Source organism: Pecten maximus, chromosome 2 (assembly GCF_902652985.1).
Source record: "Pecten maximus chromosome 2, xPecMax1.1, whole genome shotgun sequence".
NCBI classification, from domain to species: domain Eukaryota; kingdom Metazoa; phylum Mollusca; class Bivalvia; order Pectinida; family Pectinidae; genus Pecten; species Pecten maximus.
Window position 1 is genome coordinate 53,038,497 of NC_047016.1, and position 16,823 is coordinate 53,055,319.

General features: G+C 44.2%; 1 protein-coding gene across 1 annotated transcript in view; it reads right to left on the reverse strand.

Annotated features, from left to right (window-relative positions):
- LOC117322480 overlaps positions 1–16,823 on the reverse strand; it is a 29,143-nt gene extending 12,320 nt beyond the window's left edge. Inside the window, 9 exon segments of the mRNA XM_033877416.1 lie at positions 193–370; positions 947–1,036; positions 1,626–2,199; positions 2,202–2,320; positions 11,229–11,336; positions 14,355–14,441; positions 14,884–15,090; positions 15,652–15,814; positions 16,628–16,823. Coding sequence (XP_033733307.1) covers positions 193–370; positions 947–1,036; positions 1,626–2,199; positions 2,202–2,320; positions 11,229–11,336; positions 14,355–14,441; positions 14,884–15,005 — 1,278 coding nt within the window. The 5' untranslated portion in view covers positions 15,006–15,090; positions 15,652–15,814; positions 16,628–16,823.

The following is a 16,823-nucleotide window of genomic DNA, read 5'->3' on the forward strand; positions in this document are numbered from 1 at the left end:
ATATATGTACTTCTAATTGAAAAAAAGTGAAAATTTTCAAGGGAGATAACTCTATCATTCCTGGATTCACATGGACACTAGTATAGATAGTTTAATATTGCGAGTCTGTTTACATATATCTTTATGTTTTTAATTTAAACCACAACATTTTTGTCTTTCCATAAAATTACAGTCTAATGCACTGTGAACTACCTTGTGGAAGAAATGGCAGTAAGTCTTTTTCAGGTTGTACGTGACAATGGTGTTGAGTCCGTGTAGACCGTACATGTCGGCTACCATGACAACCTCTCCTATAGGACAGCATGCCTCGAGGTCCAGTACTCCTCCGTACAGGTAGAGCAGTACCTGCTCCATTACTGGTGGGCTCATCCTGTAAACAGTTAGAAAACAGTAAACCAAAGGTGACGGCCATAAAAATGATGATATTTATAGACTGCCAAAATAATTATTTACTGAGATTTGTTTGATAAATACCAACATTACACATTATCCTTGTACTCCATTGTATGGCAATGCCACTTTATAATGCCACAAAATTTTCACAACTTTATTCCATTATCAAGGTCCCTGACATGATTGGTGACATCTATCATTATTGAATATTTATAGCTAAATATTCTGACAAAAAAAAACAACAAAACAACAACAACAAAAAAAAACCCACCATATCTCCATGTTTGCTGGAAAATATCTATCTGATGCACTGGTCTAGATTACTATAAACTTTCTATTAACATCAGAATCGAAACCCAATTAACTGATTCCAAGTCACACAGAAGTAACAAACCCTTGTGAATGAGGACATTACACTCATGTTTTCACTCACAGACATTTTAACCATTATTTACATGTTCATTCAAATTAGTCTGGTCATCAGTGCCAGAACAAATGAAGGCACTGAAAAGGAAGTAGAGATATCAAATAGTCATTTAAAACAATTACAAACCCTTCAAGGTTAATCTCCTGGGCATCACTTTCCATCCAGGATCCTCCCAACATGGCAGCGAAGTAGTCACACCTGGCAGCTAATATACACCTGTAATAATGACAAAGTTTATTTTACAATCAGTAGAGCAGGACCAAGTAAGGTCAAATAGGGTCAAGTGAGGTCAAGCGGGGTCAAGTGAGGTGAAGCAGAATTCAATGTCAGGTGAGGTCGAGCAGGGTTAAATTAGGCAAACAAAGTCGAATGAGGTTGAGCAGCATTAAATAAGGTCAATAGCCTGTGAAGCTATAAAGTTATGCAGGCCATTTCAAGGTCAAACAAGGTCATGTGAGGTTGAGTGAGGTCAAGTGAGGTCAAGTAGGTTCAAGTTGAATAGAACAAAGTTGGATTAGATCAAAAATTGTCAATAAAGTTCAAGTGAGAGCAGGTAAGATCCAACTGAAAATGTGATGACTACATTAATGGGTTAAGTTGGATGCATATATATAACATCAACAGGGAACATCAAATTAGAAAAAAACAACTTACTATATCTTTGATTAATTAATGATTATTTGTATCATAACCATAGGGTATATAGGGTTAGTGTTTAGAACTTTATAAACCTTTTAATTTAATTAATTTTTTTTTTTTTACTTTCAGGACATCCCCATGCAGTTTAACAGATTAGAGTACTCACTTATGTGCCTTGAAATGGGCTCCAGAGATCGATATGACACAGTCAGGGTCCAGCTCCTTTAGGTATCCCCTCAACAGCCCTTCTCCTAGGGAGTCACAGGCTTTGTAAGGTATACTGAGGTCATAGGTCATCTTGATCAGGTCTTCAAGTGAAGAGTTATCTTCCTTGCCGGAGTTCTTCACATCATCAGAACTAGCATTTTCTACACATATATCGTCATCCTCTACAGTTTTAGAGCTATCTATTGTATCATTACCATTTACATTTATGTTAATTTTCTTTTCTTCATTTTCCAACTCAACTAATTCAGCTTCTACATTTTCCTTGGTTGAACAGGCACAATCTACATCAGCATTGTCATTCACATTCGGATCAGCTGGTTCTGAGTTGGTAGATTTAGTACATACAGGCTGACTAGGTTCAGTTTGGACACAACTTTCTTCTATATTTCCTGTACCATTTGTAGTGTCACCATTGTGTTTATCACATTCTAATTTACCTGCCTCTGACAAGATGTCCCCAGTGTTGGAATTGGTCCTATTTTCCTCAGAATCAGAATGTTCAGAATCTTCATCGTCTTCCTTTGAGGTTTTTGCCGGAATGTTAGAAGTCCAATAACATCTTGTACTATTCCTACATCGGTATCAGAGTCCTCACTTAACAGTGGCTGGATAGTTAGAGTACTGTACAGATGTCTGCAGATTCAAATACAAATAATATGGTTTAAACAACTTTTATCAGATAAGGGTTATTCCTAACAAGTAAAATAATAAATATGAATACAATGGGAGAGGACAACAGTGTGTATCTGAGGGACTGGAGGTTTGGGGTAAAGACAGGACTACAGTGTGTATCTGAGGGACTGGAGGTTTGGGGTAAAGAGAGGACTACAGTGTGTACCGTAGAGACTGGAGGTTTGGGGTAAAGAGAGGACTACAGTGTGTATCTGAGGGACTGGAGGTTTGGGGTAAAGAGAGGACTACAGTGTGTATCTGAGGGACTGGAGGTTTGGGGGTAAAGAGAGGACTACAGTGTGTATCTGAGGGACTGGAGGTTTGGGGTAAAGAGAGGACTACAGTGTGTATCTGAGGGACTGGAGGTTTGGGGTAAAGAGAGGACTACAGTGTGTATCTGAGGGACTGGAGGTTTGAGGTAAAGAGAGGACTACAGTGTGTATCTGAGGGACTGGAGGTTTGGGGTAAAGAAAGGACTACAGTGTGTATCTGAGGGACTGGAGATTTGGGGTAAAGACAGGACTACAGTGTGTATCTGAGGGACTGGAGGTTTGGGGTAAAGAGAGGACTACAGTGTGTATCTGAGGGACTGGAGATTTGGGGTAAAGAGAGGACTACAGTGTGTATCTGAGGGACAGGAGGTTTGGGGTAAAGAGAGGACTACAGTGTGTATCTGAGGGACTGGAGGTTTGGGGTAAAGAAAGGACTACAGTGTGTATCTGAGGGACTGGAGATTTGGGGTAAAGACAGGACTACAGTGTGTATCTGAGGGACTGGAGGTTTGGGGTAAAGAGAGGACTACAGTGTGTATCTGAGGGACTGGAGGTTTGGGGTAAAGAAAGGACTACAGTGTGTATCTGAGGGACTGGAGATTTGGGGTAAAGACAGGACTACAGTGTGTATCTGAGGGACTGGAGGTTTGGGGTAAAGAGAGGACTACAGTGTGTATCTGAGGGACTGGAGATTTGGGGTAAAGAGAGGACTACAGTGTGTATCTGGGGGACTGGAGGTTTGGGGTAAAGAGAGGACTACAGTGTGTATCTGAGGGACTGGAGGTTTGAGGTAAAGAGAGGACTACAGTGTGTATCTGGGGGACTGGAGGTTTGGGGTAAAGAGAGGACTACAGTGTGTATCTGAGGGACTGGAGGTTTGAGGTAAAGAGAGGACTACAGTGTGTATCTGAGGGACTGGAGGTTTGGGGTAAAGAAAGGACTACAGTGTGTATCTGAGGGACTGGAGATTTGGGGTAAAGACAGGACTACAGTGTGTATCTGAGGGACTGGAGGTTTGGGGTAAAGAAAGGACTACAGTGTGTATCTGAGGGACTGGAGATTTGGGGTAAAGAGAGGACTACAGTGTGTATCTGAGGGACAGGAGGTTTGGGGTAAAGAGAGGACTACAGTGTGTATCTGAGGGACTGGAGGTTTGGGGTAAAGAAAGGACTACAGTGTGTATCTGAGGGACTGGAGATTTGGGGTAAAGACAGGACTACAGTGTGTATCTGAGGGACTGGAGGTTTGGGGTAAAGAGAGGACTACAGTGTGTATCTGAGGGACTGGAGGTTTGGGGTAAAGAAAGGACTACAGTGTGTATCTGAGGGACTGGAGATTTGGGGTAAAGACAGGACTACAGTGTGTATCTGAGGGACTGGAGGTTTGGGGTAAAGAGAGGACTACAGTGTGTATCTGAGGGACTGGAGGTTTGGGGTAAAGAGAGGACTACAGTGTGTATCTGAGGGACTGGAGGTTTGGGGTAAAGAGAGGACTACAGTGTGTATCTGAGGGACTGGAGGTTTGGGGTAAAGAGAGGACTACAGTGTGTATCTGAGGGACTGGAGGTTTGAGGTAAAGAGAGGACTACAGTGTGTATCTGAGGGACTGGAGGTTTGGGGTAAAGAAAGGACTACAGTGTGTATCTGAGGGACTGGAGATTTGGGGTAAAGACAGGACTACAGTGTGTATCTGAGGGACTGGAGGTTTGGGGTAAAGAGAGGGCTACAGTGTGTATCTGAGGGACTGGAGATTTGGGGTAAAGAGAGGACTACAGTGTGTATCTGAGGGACAGGAGGTTTGGGGTAAAGAGAGGACTACAGTGTGTATCTGAGGGACTGGAGGTTTGGGGTAAAGAAAGGACTACAGTGTGTATCTGAGGGACTGGAGATTTGGGGTAAAGACAGGACTACAGTGTGTATCTGAGGGACTGGAGGTTTGGGGTAAAGAGAGGACTACAGTGTGTATCTGAGGGACTGGAGGTTTGGGGTAAAGAAAGGACTACAGTGTGTATCTGAGGGACTGGAGATTTGGGGTAAAGACAGGACTACAGTGTGTATCTGAGGGACTGGAGGTTTGGGGTAAAGAGAGGACTACAGTGTGTATCTGAGGGACTGGAGATTTGGGGTAAAGAGAGGACTACAGTGTGTATCTGGGGGACTGGAGGTTTGGGGTAAAGAGAGGACTACAGTGTGTATCTGAGGGACTGGAGGTTTGGGGTAAAGAGAGGACTACAGTGTGTATCTGAGGGACTGGAGGTTTGGGGTAAAGAGAGGACAACAGTGTGTATCTGAGGGACTGGAGATTTGGGGTAAAGAAAGGACTACAGTGTGTATCTGGGGGACCGGAGGTTTGAGGTAAAGACAGGACTACAGTGTGTATCTGAGGGACTGGAGGTTTGGGGTAAAGAGAGGACTACAGTGTGTATCTGAGGGACAGGAGGTTTGGGGTAAAGAGAGGACTACAGTGTGTACCTGAGGGACTGGAGGTTTGGGGTAAAGAGAGGACTACAGTGTGTATCTGAGGGACTGGAGATTTGGGGTAAAGAGAGGACTACAGTGTGTACCTGAGGGACTGGAGGTTTGGGGTAAAGAGAGGACTACAGTGTGTATCTGAGGGACTGGAGGTTTGGGGTAAAGAGAGGACTACAGTGTGTATCTGAGGGACTGGAGGTTTGGGGTAAAGAGAGGACTACAGTGTGTACCTGAGGGACTGGAGGTTTGGGGTAAAGAGAGGACTACAGTGTGTATCTGAGGGACTGGAGGTTTGGGGTAAAGACAGGACTACAGTGTGTATCTGAGGGACTGGAGGTTTGGGGTAAAGACAGGACTACAGTGTGTATCTGAGGGACTGGAGGTTTGGGGTAAAGATAAAACTACAGTGTGTATCTGAGGGACTGGAGGTTTGGGGTAAAGAGAGGACTACAGTGTGTACCGTAGAGACTGGAGGTTTGGGGTAAAGAGAGGACTACAGTGTGTATCTGAGGGACTGGAGGTTTGGGGTAAAGACAGGACTACAGTGTGTATCTGAGGGACTGGAGGTTTGGGGTAAAGAGAGGACTACAGTGTGTATCTGAGGGACTGGAGGTTTGGGGTAAAGAGAGGACTACAGTGTGTATCTGAGGGACTGGAGGTTTGGGGTAAAGAGAGGACTACAGTGTGTATCTGGGGGACTGGAGGTTTGGGGTAAAGAGAGGACTACAGTGTGTATCTGAGGGACTGGAGGTTTGAGGTAAAGACAGGACTACAGTGTGTACCGTAGAGACTGGAGGTTTGGGGTAAAGAGAGGACTACAGTGTGTATCTGAGGGACTGGAGGTTTGGGGTAAAGAGAGGACTACAGTGTGTATCTGAGGGACTGGAGGTTTGAGGTAAAGACAGGACTACAGTGTGTATCTGAGGGACTGGAGGTTTGAGGTAAAGAGAGGATTACAGTGTGTATCTGAGGGACTGGAGGTTTGGGGTAAAGAGAGGACTACAGTGTGTATCTGAGGGACTGGAGGTTTGGGGTAAAGAGAGGACTACAGTGTGTATCTGAGGGACTGGAGGTTTGGGGTAAAGAGAGGACTACAGTGTGTATCTGAGGGACTGGAGGTTTGGGGTAAAGAGAGGACTACAGTGTGTATCTGAGGGACTGGAGGTTTGGGGTAAAGACAGGACTACAGTGTGTATCTGAGGGACTGGAGGTTTGGGGTAAAGAGAGGACTACAGTGTGTATCTGAGGGACTGGAGGTTTGGGGTAAAGACAGGACTACAATGTGTTTCTGAGGGACTGGAGGTTTGGGGTAAAGACAGGACTACAGTGTGTATCTGAGGGACTGGAGGTTTGAGGTAAAGAGAGGACTACAGTGTGTATCTGAGGGACTGGAGGTTTGGGGTAAAGACAGGACTACAGTGTGTATCTGAGGGACTGGAGATTTGGGGTAAAGACAGGACTACAGTGTGTATCTGAGGGACTGGAGGTTTGGGGTAAAGACAGGACTACAGTGTGTATCTGAGGGACTGGAGGTTTGGGGTAAAGACAGGACTACAGTGTGTATCTGAGGGACTGGAGGTTTGGGGTAAAGACAGGACTACAGTGTGTATCTGAGGGACTGGAGGTTTGGGGTAAAGAGAGGACTACAGTGTGTATCTGAGGGACTGGAGGTTTGGGGTAAAGAGAGGACTACAGTGTGTACCTGAGGGACTGGAGGTTTGGGGTAAAGAGAGGACTACAGTGTGTATCTGAGGGACTGGAGATTTGGGGTAAAGAGAGGACTACAGTGTGTATCTGGGGGACTGGAGGTTTGGGGTAAAGAGAGGACTACAGTGTGTATCTGAGGGACTGGAGGTTTGGGGTAAAGAGAGGACTACAGTGTGTATCTGAGGGACTGGAGGTTTGGGGTAAAGAGAGGACAACAGTGTGTATCTGAGGGACTGGAGATTTGGGGTAAAGAAAGGACTACAGTGTGTATCTGGGGGACCGGAGGTTTGAGGTAAAGACAGGACTACAGTGTGTATCTGAGGGACTGGAGGTTTGGGGTAAAGAGAGGACTACAGTGTGTATCTGAGGGACTGGAGGTTTGGGGTAAAGAAAGGACTACAGTGTGTATCTAGGGGACCGGAGGTTTGAGGTAAAGACAGGACTACAGTGTGTATCTGAGGGACTGGAGGTTTGGGGTAAAGAGAGGACTACAGTGTGTATCTGAGGGACTGGAGGTTTTGGGTAAAGAGAGGACTACAGTGTGTATCTGAGGGACTGGAGGTTTGGGGTAAAGAGAGGACTACAGTGTGTATCTGAGGGACAGGAGGTTTGGGGTAAAGAGAGGACTACAGTGTGTACCTGAGGGACTGGAGGTTTGGGGTAAAGAGAGGACTACAGTGTGTATCTGAGGGACTGGAGATTTGGGGTAAAGAGAGGACTACAGTGTGTACCTGAGGGACTGGAGGTTTGGGGTAAAGAGAGGACTACAGTGTGTATCTGAGGGACTGGAGGTTTGGGGTAAAGAGAGGACTACAGTGTGTATCTGAGGGACTGGAGGTTTGGGGTAAAGAGAGGACTACAGTGTGTACCTGAGGGACTGGAGGTTTGGGGTAAAGAGAGGACTACAGTGTGTATCTGAGGGACTGGAGGTTTGGGGTAAAGACAGGACTACAGTGTGTATCTGAGGGACTGGAGGTTTGGGGTAAAGACAGGACTACAGTGTGTATCTGAGGGACTGGAGGTTTGGGGTAAAGATAAAACTACAGTGTGTATCTGAGGGACTGGAGGTTTGGGGTAAAGAGAGGACTACAGTGTGTACCGTAGAGACTGGAGGTTTGGGGTAAAGAGAGGACTACAGTGTGTATCTGAGGGACTGGAGGTTTGGGGTAAAGAAAGGACTACAGTGTGTATCTGAGGGACTGGAGGTTTGGGGTAAAGAGAGGACTACAGTGTGTATCTGAGGGACTGGAGGTTTGGGGTAAAGAGAGGACTACAGTGTGTATCTGAGGGACTGGAGGTTTGGGGTAAAGAGAGGACTACAGTGTGTATCTGGGGGACTGGAGGTTTGGGGTAAAGAGAGGACTACAGTGTGTATCTGAGGGACTGGAGGTTTGAGGTAAAGACAGGACTACAGTGTGTACCGTAGAGACTGGAGGTTTGGGGTAAAGAGAGGACTACAGTGTGTATCTGAGGGACTGGAGGTTTGGGGTAAAGAGAGGACTACAGTGTGTATCTGAGGGACTGGAGGTTTGAGGTAAAGACAGGACTACAGTGTGTATCTGAGGGACTGGAGGTTTGAGGTAAAGAGAGGACTACAGTGTGTATCTGAGGGACTGGAGGTTTGGGGTAAAGAGAGGACTACAGTGTGTATCTGAGGGACTGGAGGTTTGGGGTAAAGAGAGGACTACAGTGTGTATCTGAGGGACTGGAGGTTTGGGGTAAAGAGAGGACTACAGTGTGTATCTGAGGGACTGGAGGTTTGGGGTAAAGAGAGGACTACAGTGTGTATCTGAGGGACTGGAGGTTTGGGGTAAAGACAGGACTACAGTGTGTATCTGAGGGACTGGAGGTTTGGGGTAAAGAGAGGACTACAGTGTGTATCTGAGGGACTGGAGGTTTGGGGTAAAGACAGGACTACAATGTGTTTCTGAGGGACTGGAGGTTTGGGGTAAAGACAGGACTACAGTGTGTATCTGAGGGACTGGAGGTTTGAGGTAAAGAGAGGACTACAGTGTGTATCTGAGGGACTGGAGGTTTGGGGTAAAGACAGGACTACAGTGTGTATCTGAGGGACTGGAGATTTGGGGTAAAGACAGGACTACAGTGTGTATCTGAGGGACTGGAGGTTTGGGGTAAAGACAGGACTACAGTGTGTATCTGAGGGACTGGAGGTTTGGGGTAAAGACAGGACTACAGTGTGTATCTGAGGGACTGGAGGTTTGGGGTAAAGACAGGACTACAGTGTGTATCTGAGGGACTGGAGGTTTGGGGTAAAGACAGGACTACAGTGTGTATCTGAGGGACTGGAGGTTTGGGGTAAAGAGAGGACTACAGTGTGTATCTGGGGGACTGGAGGTTTGGGGTAAAGACAGGACTACAGTGTGTATCTGAGGGACTGGAGGTTTGGGGTAAAGATAGAACTACGGTGTGTATCTGAGGGACTGGAGGTTTGGGGTAAAGATAGAACTACGGTGTGTATCTGAGGGACTGGAGGTTTGGTGTAAAGAGAGTACTACAGTGTGTAACTGAGGGGCTGGAGGTTTGGGGTAAAGACAGGACTACAGTGTGTACCGTAGAGACTGGAGGTTTGGGGTAAAGAGAGGACTACAGTGTGTATCTGAGGGACTGGAGGTTTGGGGTAAAGACAGGACTACAGTGTGTATCTGAGGGGCTGGAGGTCTGGGGTAAAGACAGGACTACAGTGTGTATCTGAGGGACTGGAGGTTTGAGGTAAAGAGAGGACTACAGTGTGTATCTGAGGGACTGGAGGTTTGGGGTAAAGACAGGACTACAGTGTGTATCTGAGGGACTGGAGGTTTGGGGTAAAGAGAGGACTACAGTGTGTATCTGAGGGACTGGAGGTTTGGGGTAAAGACAGGACTACAGTGTGTATCTGAGGGACAGGAGGTCTGGGGTAAAGACAGGACTACAGTGTGTATCTGAGGGACTGGAGGTTTGGGGTAAAGAGATCGAGGACTACAGTGTGTATCTGAGGGACTGGAGGTTTGAGGTAAATATAGGACTACAGTGTGTATCTGGGGGACTGGAGGTTTGGGGTAAAGAGATCGAGGACTACAGTGTGTATCTGAGGGACTGGAGGTTTGAGGTAAAGATAGGACTACAGTGTGTATCTGAGGGACTGGAGAATTGGGCCAAAGAGAGGACTACAGTGTGTATCTGAGGGACTGGAGGTTTGGGGCAAAGAGAGGACTACAGTGTGTATCTGAGGGACTGGAGGTTTGAGGTAAAGAGAGGACTACAGTGTGTATCTGAGGGACTGGAGGTTTGGGGTAAAGAGAGGACTACAGTGTGTATCTGAGGGACTGGAGGTTTGGGGTAAAGACAGGACTACAGTGTGTATCTGAGGGACTGGAGGTTTGGGGTAAAGAGAGGACTACAGTGTGTACCGTAGAGACTGGAGGTTTGGGGTAAAGAGAGGACTACAGTGTGTATCTGAGGGACTGGAGGTTTGGGGTAAAGAGAGGACTACAGTGTGTATCTGAGGGACTGGAGAATTGGGCCAAAGAGAGGACTACAGTGTGTATCTGAGGGACTGGAGGTTTGGGGTAAAGACAGGACTACAGTGTGTATCTGAGGGACTGGAGGTTTGAGGTAAAGAGAGGACTACAGTGTGTACCGTAGAGACTGGAGGTTTGGGGTAAAGAGAGGACTACAGTGTGTATCTGAGGGACTGGAGGTTTTGGGTAAAGAGAGGACTACAGTGTGTATCTGAGGGACTGGAGGTTTGGGGTAAAGAGAGGACTACAGTGTGTATCTGGGGGACTGGAGGTTTGGGGTAAAGAGATCGAGGACTACAGTGTGTATCTGAGGGACTGGAGGTTTGGGGTAAAGAGAGGACTACAGTGTGTACCTGAGGGACTGGAGGTTTGGGGTAAAGAGAGGACTACAGTGTGTATCTGAGGGACTGGAGGTTTGAGGTAAAGAGAGGACTACAGTGTGTACCGTAGAGACTGGAGGTTTGGGGTAAAGAGAGGACTACAGTGTGTATCTGAGGGACCGGAGGTTTGGGGTAAAGACAGGACTACAGTGTGTATCTGAGGGACTGGAGAATTGGGCCAAAGAGAGGACTACAGTGTGTATCTGAGGGACTGGAGGTTTGGGGTAAAGAGAGGACTACAGTGTGTATCTGAGGGACCGGAGGTTTGGGGTAAAGAGAGGACTACAGTGTGTACCGTAGAGACTGGAGGTTTGGGGTAAAGACAGGACTACAGTGTGTATCTGAGGGACCGGAGGTTTGGGGTAAAGAGAGGACTACAGTGTGTACCGTAGAGACTGGAGGTTTGGGGTAAAGAGATCAGGACTACAGTGTGTATCTGAGGGACTGGAGGTTTGGGGTAAAGACAGGACTACAGTGTGTACCTGGTTGGTGTCTGGTCTGGGGTAAGGACAGTACTTTACCTGAGTGCCTCCCTGAGTGAGGTGACTTGGACCCATTCCGGGAGTATCAGCACGTCACCCCCTGCTTCTGTACACACCTCATGTAATCTGTTATGGATCTCCAGACTCCTGAAAGGAAATTTTTAAAAACATTAAATGGGAAAGCTACCATAGTTTTACTGTTGTTTGTAGATTCATTAGGCCAATTAATGCATATATACATAAACAAGAGGCCCAGGGGCCTTAACGGTCATCTGACTCTAAATTAAAACCCTTATATTATTGTAGTATGCATTCTCTGTAGCAAGTATATAGTGGCACTGTTGGCCATCATGTGGCCATCTTGGATATCTGACCGACCCAATAAATAATAACACTTGGTCTGGACCATCTAAGGATCATTTCTGGTAAGTTAGAGCTGAATCCCACCGGTGGAATTTGAGAAGAAGTTTGAAATAGGTGTTGTTCAGGAAAACCATGATTGCGCAATCATGTTACAAAATGGCCGCCATTGCTGCCATGCCAAAGTTTTTACAAGGCCGAAAAAATAACAACACTTTGTTGGCACTCCTTCCTTAACATCCTCACCAATTTCGAGCTCAATGGCACCAGTGGAACTGGAGAAGAAGTTTAAAATGTGTTTTTTAAGATGGCGGATATGGCGGCCATCTTGCATTTCAGACCAATCTAAAAAATAACAACACTTGGTCGGGATCATCTCAGGAACATTTCAGGCAAGTTTCAGCCCAACAGCACTGGTGGAACTTGAGAAGAAGTTTAAAATGTGTTTTTGAAGATGGTGGTTATGGTGGCCATCTTGGATTTCGGACCGACCCGAAAAATAACATCACTTGGTCGGGATCATATCAGGATCATTTCAGGCAAGTTTCAGCTCAATAGCACTAGTGGAACTTGAGAAGAAGTTTAAAATGTGTTTTTCAAGATGGCGGCCATCTTGGATTTTGGACCGACCAGAAAAATAACAACACTTGGTCGGGATCATATCAGGATCATTTCAGGCAAGTTTCAGCTCAATAGCACTGGTGGAACTTGAGAAGAAGTTTAAAATGTGTTTTCAAAATGGCGGCTATGGGGGCCATCTTGGATTTCGGACCGACCCGAAAAATAACAACACTTGGTCGGGATCATCTCAGGATCATTTCTGGCAAGTTTCAGCTCAATAGCACTGCTGGAACTTGAGAAGAAGTTTAAAATGTGTTTTTGAAGATGGAGCCTATTGCGGCCATCTTGGATTTCGGACCGACCCGAAAAATAACAACACTTGGTCACGATCATATCAGGATCATTTCAGGCCAGTTTCAGCTCAATAGCACTGGTGGAACTGGAGAAGAAGTTCAAAATGTGTTTTTCAAGATGGCGGCTATGGCGGCCATCTTGGATTTTGGACCGACCCGAAATATAACAACACTTGGTCGGGATCATATCAGGATCATTTCAGGCAAGTTTCAGCTCAATAGCACTAGTGGAACTTGAGAAGAAGTTTAAAATGTGTTTTTCAAGATGGCGGCTATGGCGGCCATCTTGGATTTTGGACCGACCAGAAAAATAACAACACTTGGTCGGGATCATATCAGGATCATTTCAGGCAAGTTTCAGCTCAATAGCACTGGTGGAACTTGAGAAGAAGTTCAAAATGTGTTTTTCAAGATGGCGGCTATGGCGGCCATCTTGGATTTTGGACCGACCCGAAAAATAACAACACTTGGTCGGGATCATATCAGGATCATTTCAGGCAAGTTTCAGCTCAATAGCACTGGTGGAACTTGAGAAGAAGTTTAAAATGTGTTTTTCAAGATGGCGGCTATGGCGGCCATCTTGGATTTCGGACCGACCCGAAAAATAACAACACTTGGTCGGGATCATCTCAGGATCATTTCAGGCAAGTTTCAGCTCAAAAGCATTGGTGAAACTTGAGAAGAAGTTAAAAATGTGTTTTTCAAGATGGCGGCTATGGCGGCCATCTTGGATTTCGGACCGACCCGAAAAATAACAACACTTGGTCGGGATCATATCAGGATCATTTCAGGCAAGTTTCATCTCAATAGCACTGGTGGAACTTGAGAAGAAGTTTAAAATGTGTTTTTCAAGATGGCGGCTATGGCGGCCATCTTGGATTTCGGACCAACCCCAAAAATAACAACACTTGGTCGGGATCATATCAGGATCATTTCAGGCAAGTTTCAGCTCAATAGCACTGGTGGAACTTGAGAAGAAGTTTAAAATGTGTTTTTCAAGATGGCGGCTATGGCGGCCATCTTGGATTTCGGACCGACCCGAAAAATAACAACACTTGGTCGGGATCATCTCAGGATCATTTCTGGCAAGTTTCAGCCCCACAGCACTGGTGGAACTTGAGAAGAAGTTTAAAATGTGTTTTCAAAATGGCGGCTATGGCGGCCATCTTGGATTTCAGACTGACCCGAAAAATAACAACACTTGGTCAGGACCATCTCAGGATCATTTCAGGCAAGTTTCAGCTTAATCCCACTGGTGGAACTTGAGAAGAAGATTGAAATGTGAAAAGTTTACGCACGGCGCACTGCGGACGGCAGACGGCGCACGGCGCACGGCGCACGACGACGGACGAAGCATGATGACTATAGGTCATCCTGACCCTTCGGGTCAGATGACCTAAAAAGCAAGAGAGGATGGGAAATGGATTTTGAATAAATTTTTTGTTGCAATTATACAATTAATGAAAAAAAAATATAGTGATTAAAACTGGAACTGTTTAATTAACAGTAAATACACTTGTAATAATTCCCAACACTAGTTGATATCGAATTGGTACATTTGCAGTGGAATATTTTATATGGAAAATTGTGTAATAATAAGACTGGGAAAATATTTGCATCAGAAAATGTTTTATATGATTTGGATAAGTTATTCTTACATGTATCGCATCCTTAAAATTTCAAGGGTTGTGTAAATTGACAATCGCTGCATATGGAGATAACTTATTGAGAATATTGTCTAACTGATTATTAAATGGCAACTGATAGTAACAGTCTTGCCCATCCTTACTGATCACCTACCACGAAACAATAGAACCCCAAAACAATGGGTGATAATACTTTGTCAGTTACAATATGAAACAACCCAATCAATGATCCTAACGACACTGACCTAGTTTTCAGAATGAACTTGTGAAGTTTTATTTCTTGGTATCCTGACTTCAATGTAATGTCACTGTGCAGTCCTGTCTCAAACAACCTGTGTTAGAAAAAACAAAATCAAACAAATCAAACATACTGGTTACACACTAGTACTACCAACACTGAAAATGTAGAGATTTTGAATTCCAATCATTTAAATATCATGAAATTAAAATAAAAACAGATTTTTGACCCCCCACGCCCTGATTATCATCTCTGTGAAATCAGCTAATTTATCAATAAAAGACACAGCAGATTTTGAGAGAAGCAACACAGAATGTAATTTAAAAAATAAAACCTTATGTTAGATATATATTTGCAAGGGTTCAAGAATGATATCTAAAAAAACCACATTAACACTGTCTGTATACTGGGGATGGCTGTACATGTAGAACTCATACATTCCTGATTATATATTATCTTTACTGTTTTTCATCCATGATTACTGACTTCAGATTTAGCAATATTTTCGATTGATTTAAGGATGACATTATTGTTACCTGTCCATGTCCTTTTTGAGTTGGGTGGACAATGAGAGGCGCAGTCGTTCTTCCTCCTTTGCACAACGTGAAAGGAAGCGCTCATTTTCAATGAGAGGGCGCTTGTCTTTTGGACGGGCCATTGCAACTGCTTGATTCAAGCTCCAAGAGCAGAATATTTAGGATGAAAAATTGTCACGTCATTGCAACTTCCACACATGGATATGACTGAAAATTCAAAGAGTAAAGTTGTAAAATTTTAGATTTATGTATAAAAAATATATATACATGTTTATATATACATGTATTCTACCTAAAGATGTTTCTGTGTTCTAAGGTAGAAGTGTGACTTACAACTTACATTTTATATCCTATTATACAGTATGAAGTTATGACTCAGTCCTGACATAGCAGCTGGCCCACACTCCATTCCATCCAGGCTCATTTAAGAACTAGCTCCAGACTGCATCATTTATTGAACCATCAAGAACCCTAAGGTAGCCTCTGTCTCCAAAACAACCTGGAAAACCTACAGAAGTGGGAGGATACCTAGCAGATGCAGCTCAACCCCGAGAAGTGTGTTCCTATGCACATCGGAAAAGAAAACCAAGTATCCCCCACTTACCATGTAACACAGACAAAGCATACAGACAGTAACATCAAGTACTTGGGAGTTACAATCACAGCAATCTCTCGTGGCGTGAACATACCAACAACATATCAGCCATACAGGGTCTACGGAATGGATAATGAACATATAATTTTAATTAGATTGTTGAAAACTACTACCTAGTGCCATCAAGGAGAAAGAAGAACAGCCAAAATTTTGTCCAGCATTGCATCCATGGACCTCGAGCTCCTGTCCACCACAGTCAGTAGAACGTGGACTGTTTTTATCTTTTTAACTGGTTGCTGGACCTGTGCTGGAGAAGTTCACTCCAAAAGTTGTCTCCTGTACAGTATTGGAAAAAGAAGAAGATTGAAAAGCTCCCATGCAGATCCTAAACACATATAACAAGATATATCTAACATTTCCACACATGTGCATGTAGAGGCAATGCACATAGTAACATGTGTATAACGTCAGGAGCCGGTACATAGTGTTAAATATGCTCCCTGTTAATGGAGCATATTTCTTTGGCAGAGCCGGAGATTACCACAATGAAGACCCGGGTTCGATTCCCATCAGTGTGTTTTCTCTAGTGTATTCCGGTTATTCAATTTAATTGATGATAAGTCATTCTACCTCTGACTATGATTATTCAATCATGATTTTTTGTGACCGATAATGGTTTGACTCTAACATGGAGATTTTCATGTACATCATTGGTATAATGAGATAAATATACATTAAAACATAAAATATTTTAAAACATACAAATGTGTAGCTAGATGTCTTAAAACATCCACACCATTTTCCTTTAATTTGGTTTATGTTTTTGCAGACATTTTTCTTTTTGTTCATGATCGACCATTTAAGAAATGTTGATGATCTGTCATGAAATTTATAGTTATTCCAAACACTACTTCTTTCACACATGCAAATTAAAATCACCAATCTAAACTGGGGTAACTAAAAACTAGAAATGTGAAAACTTATCAAATTGTAATTATGTTGATATAATTTAAAAAGTTAAACATCAAAACAAAGTTCATACTTATCGAAGCTGGTATCAATCTGTAGGTCTACACGTATACATTGTACATGTTGATTCCGACATGGTCCAAAAAAATCGATGACCTCATCAACGTACTACCAACTTACCACTGCGACGGTACTTAGTCTAGATACTAAGTATTTGCGTCAATATCCTAGTGAACAATCTGATTCAGCTATGGTTTCCAAGTCCAGATTACGACAACAGTAAAAATGTCACATTTGAGCAAGCTACCAGGCTATCTCATTATTTATGTGCATCCAGCAACGGTTGATCTTATGGACGCAGCCATCTTGGAAAAAA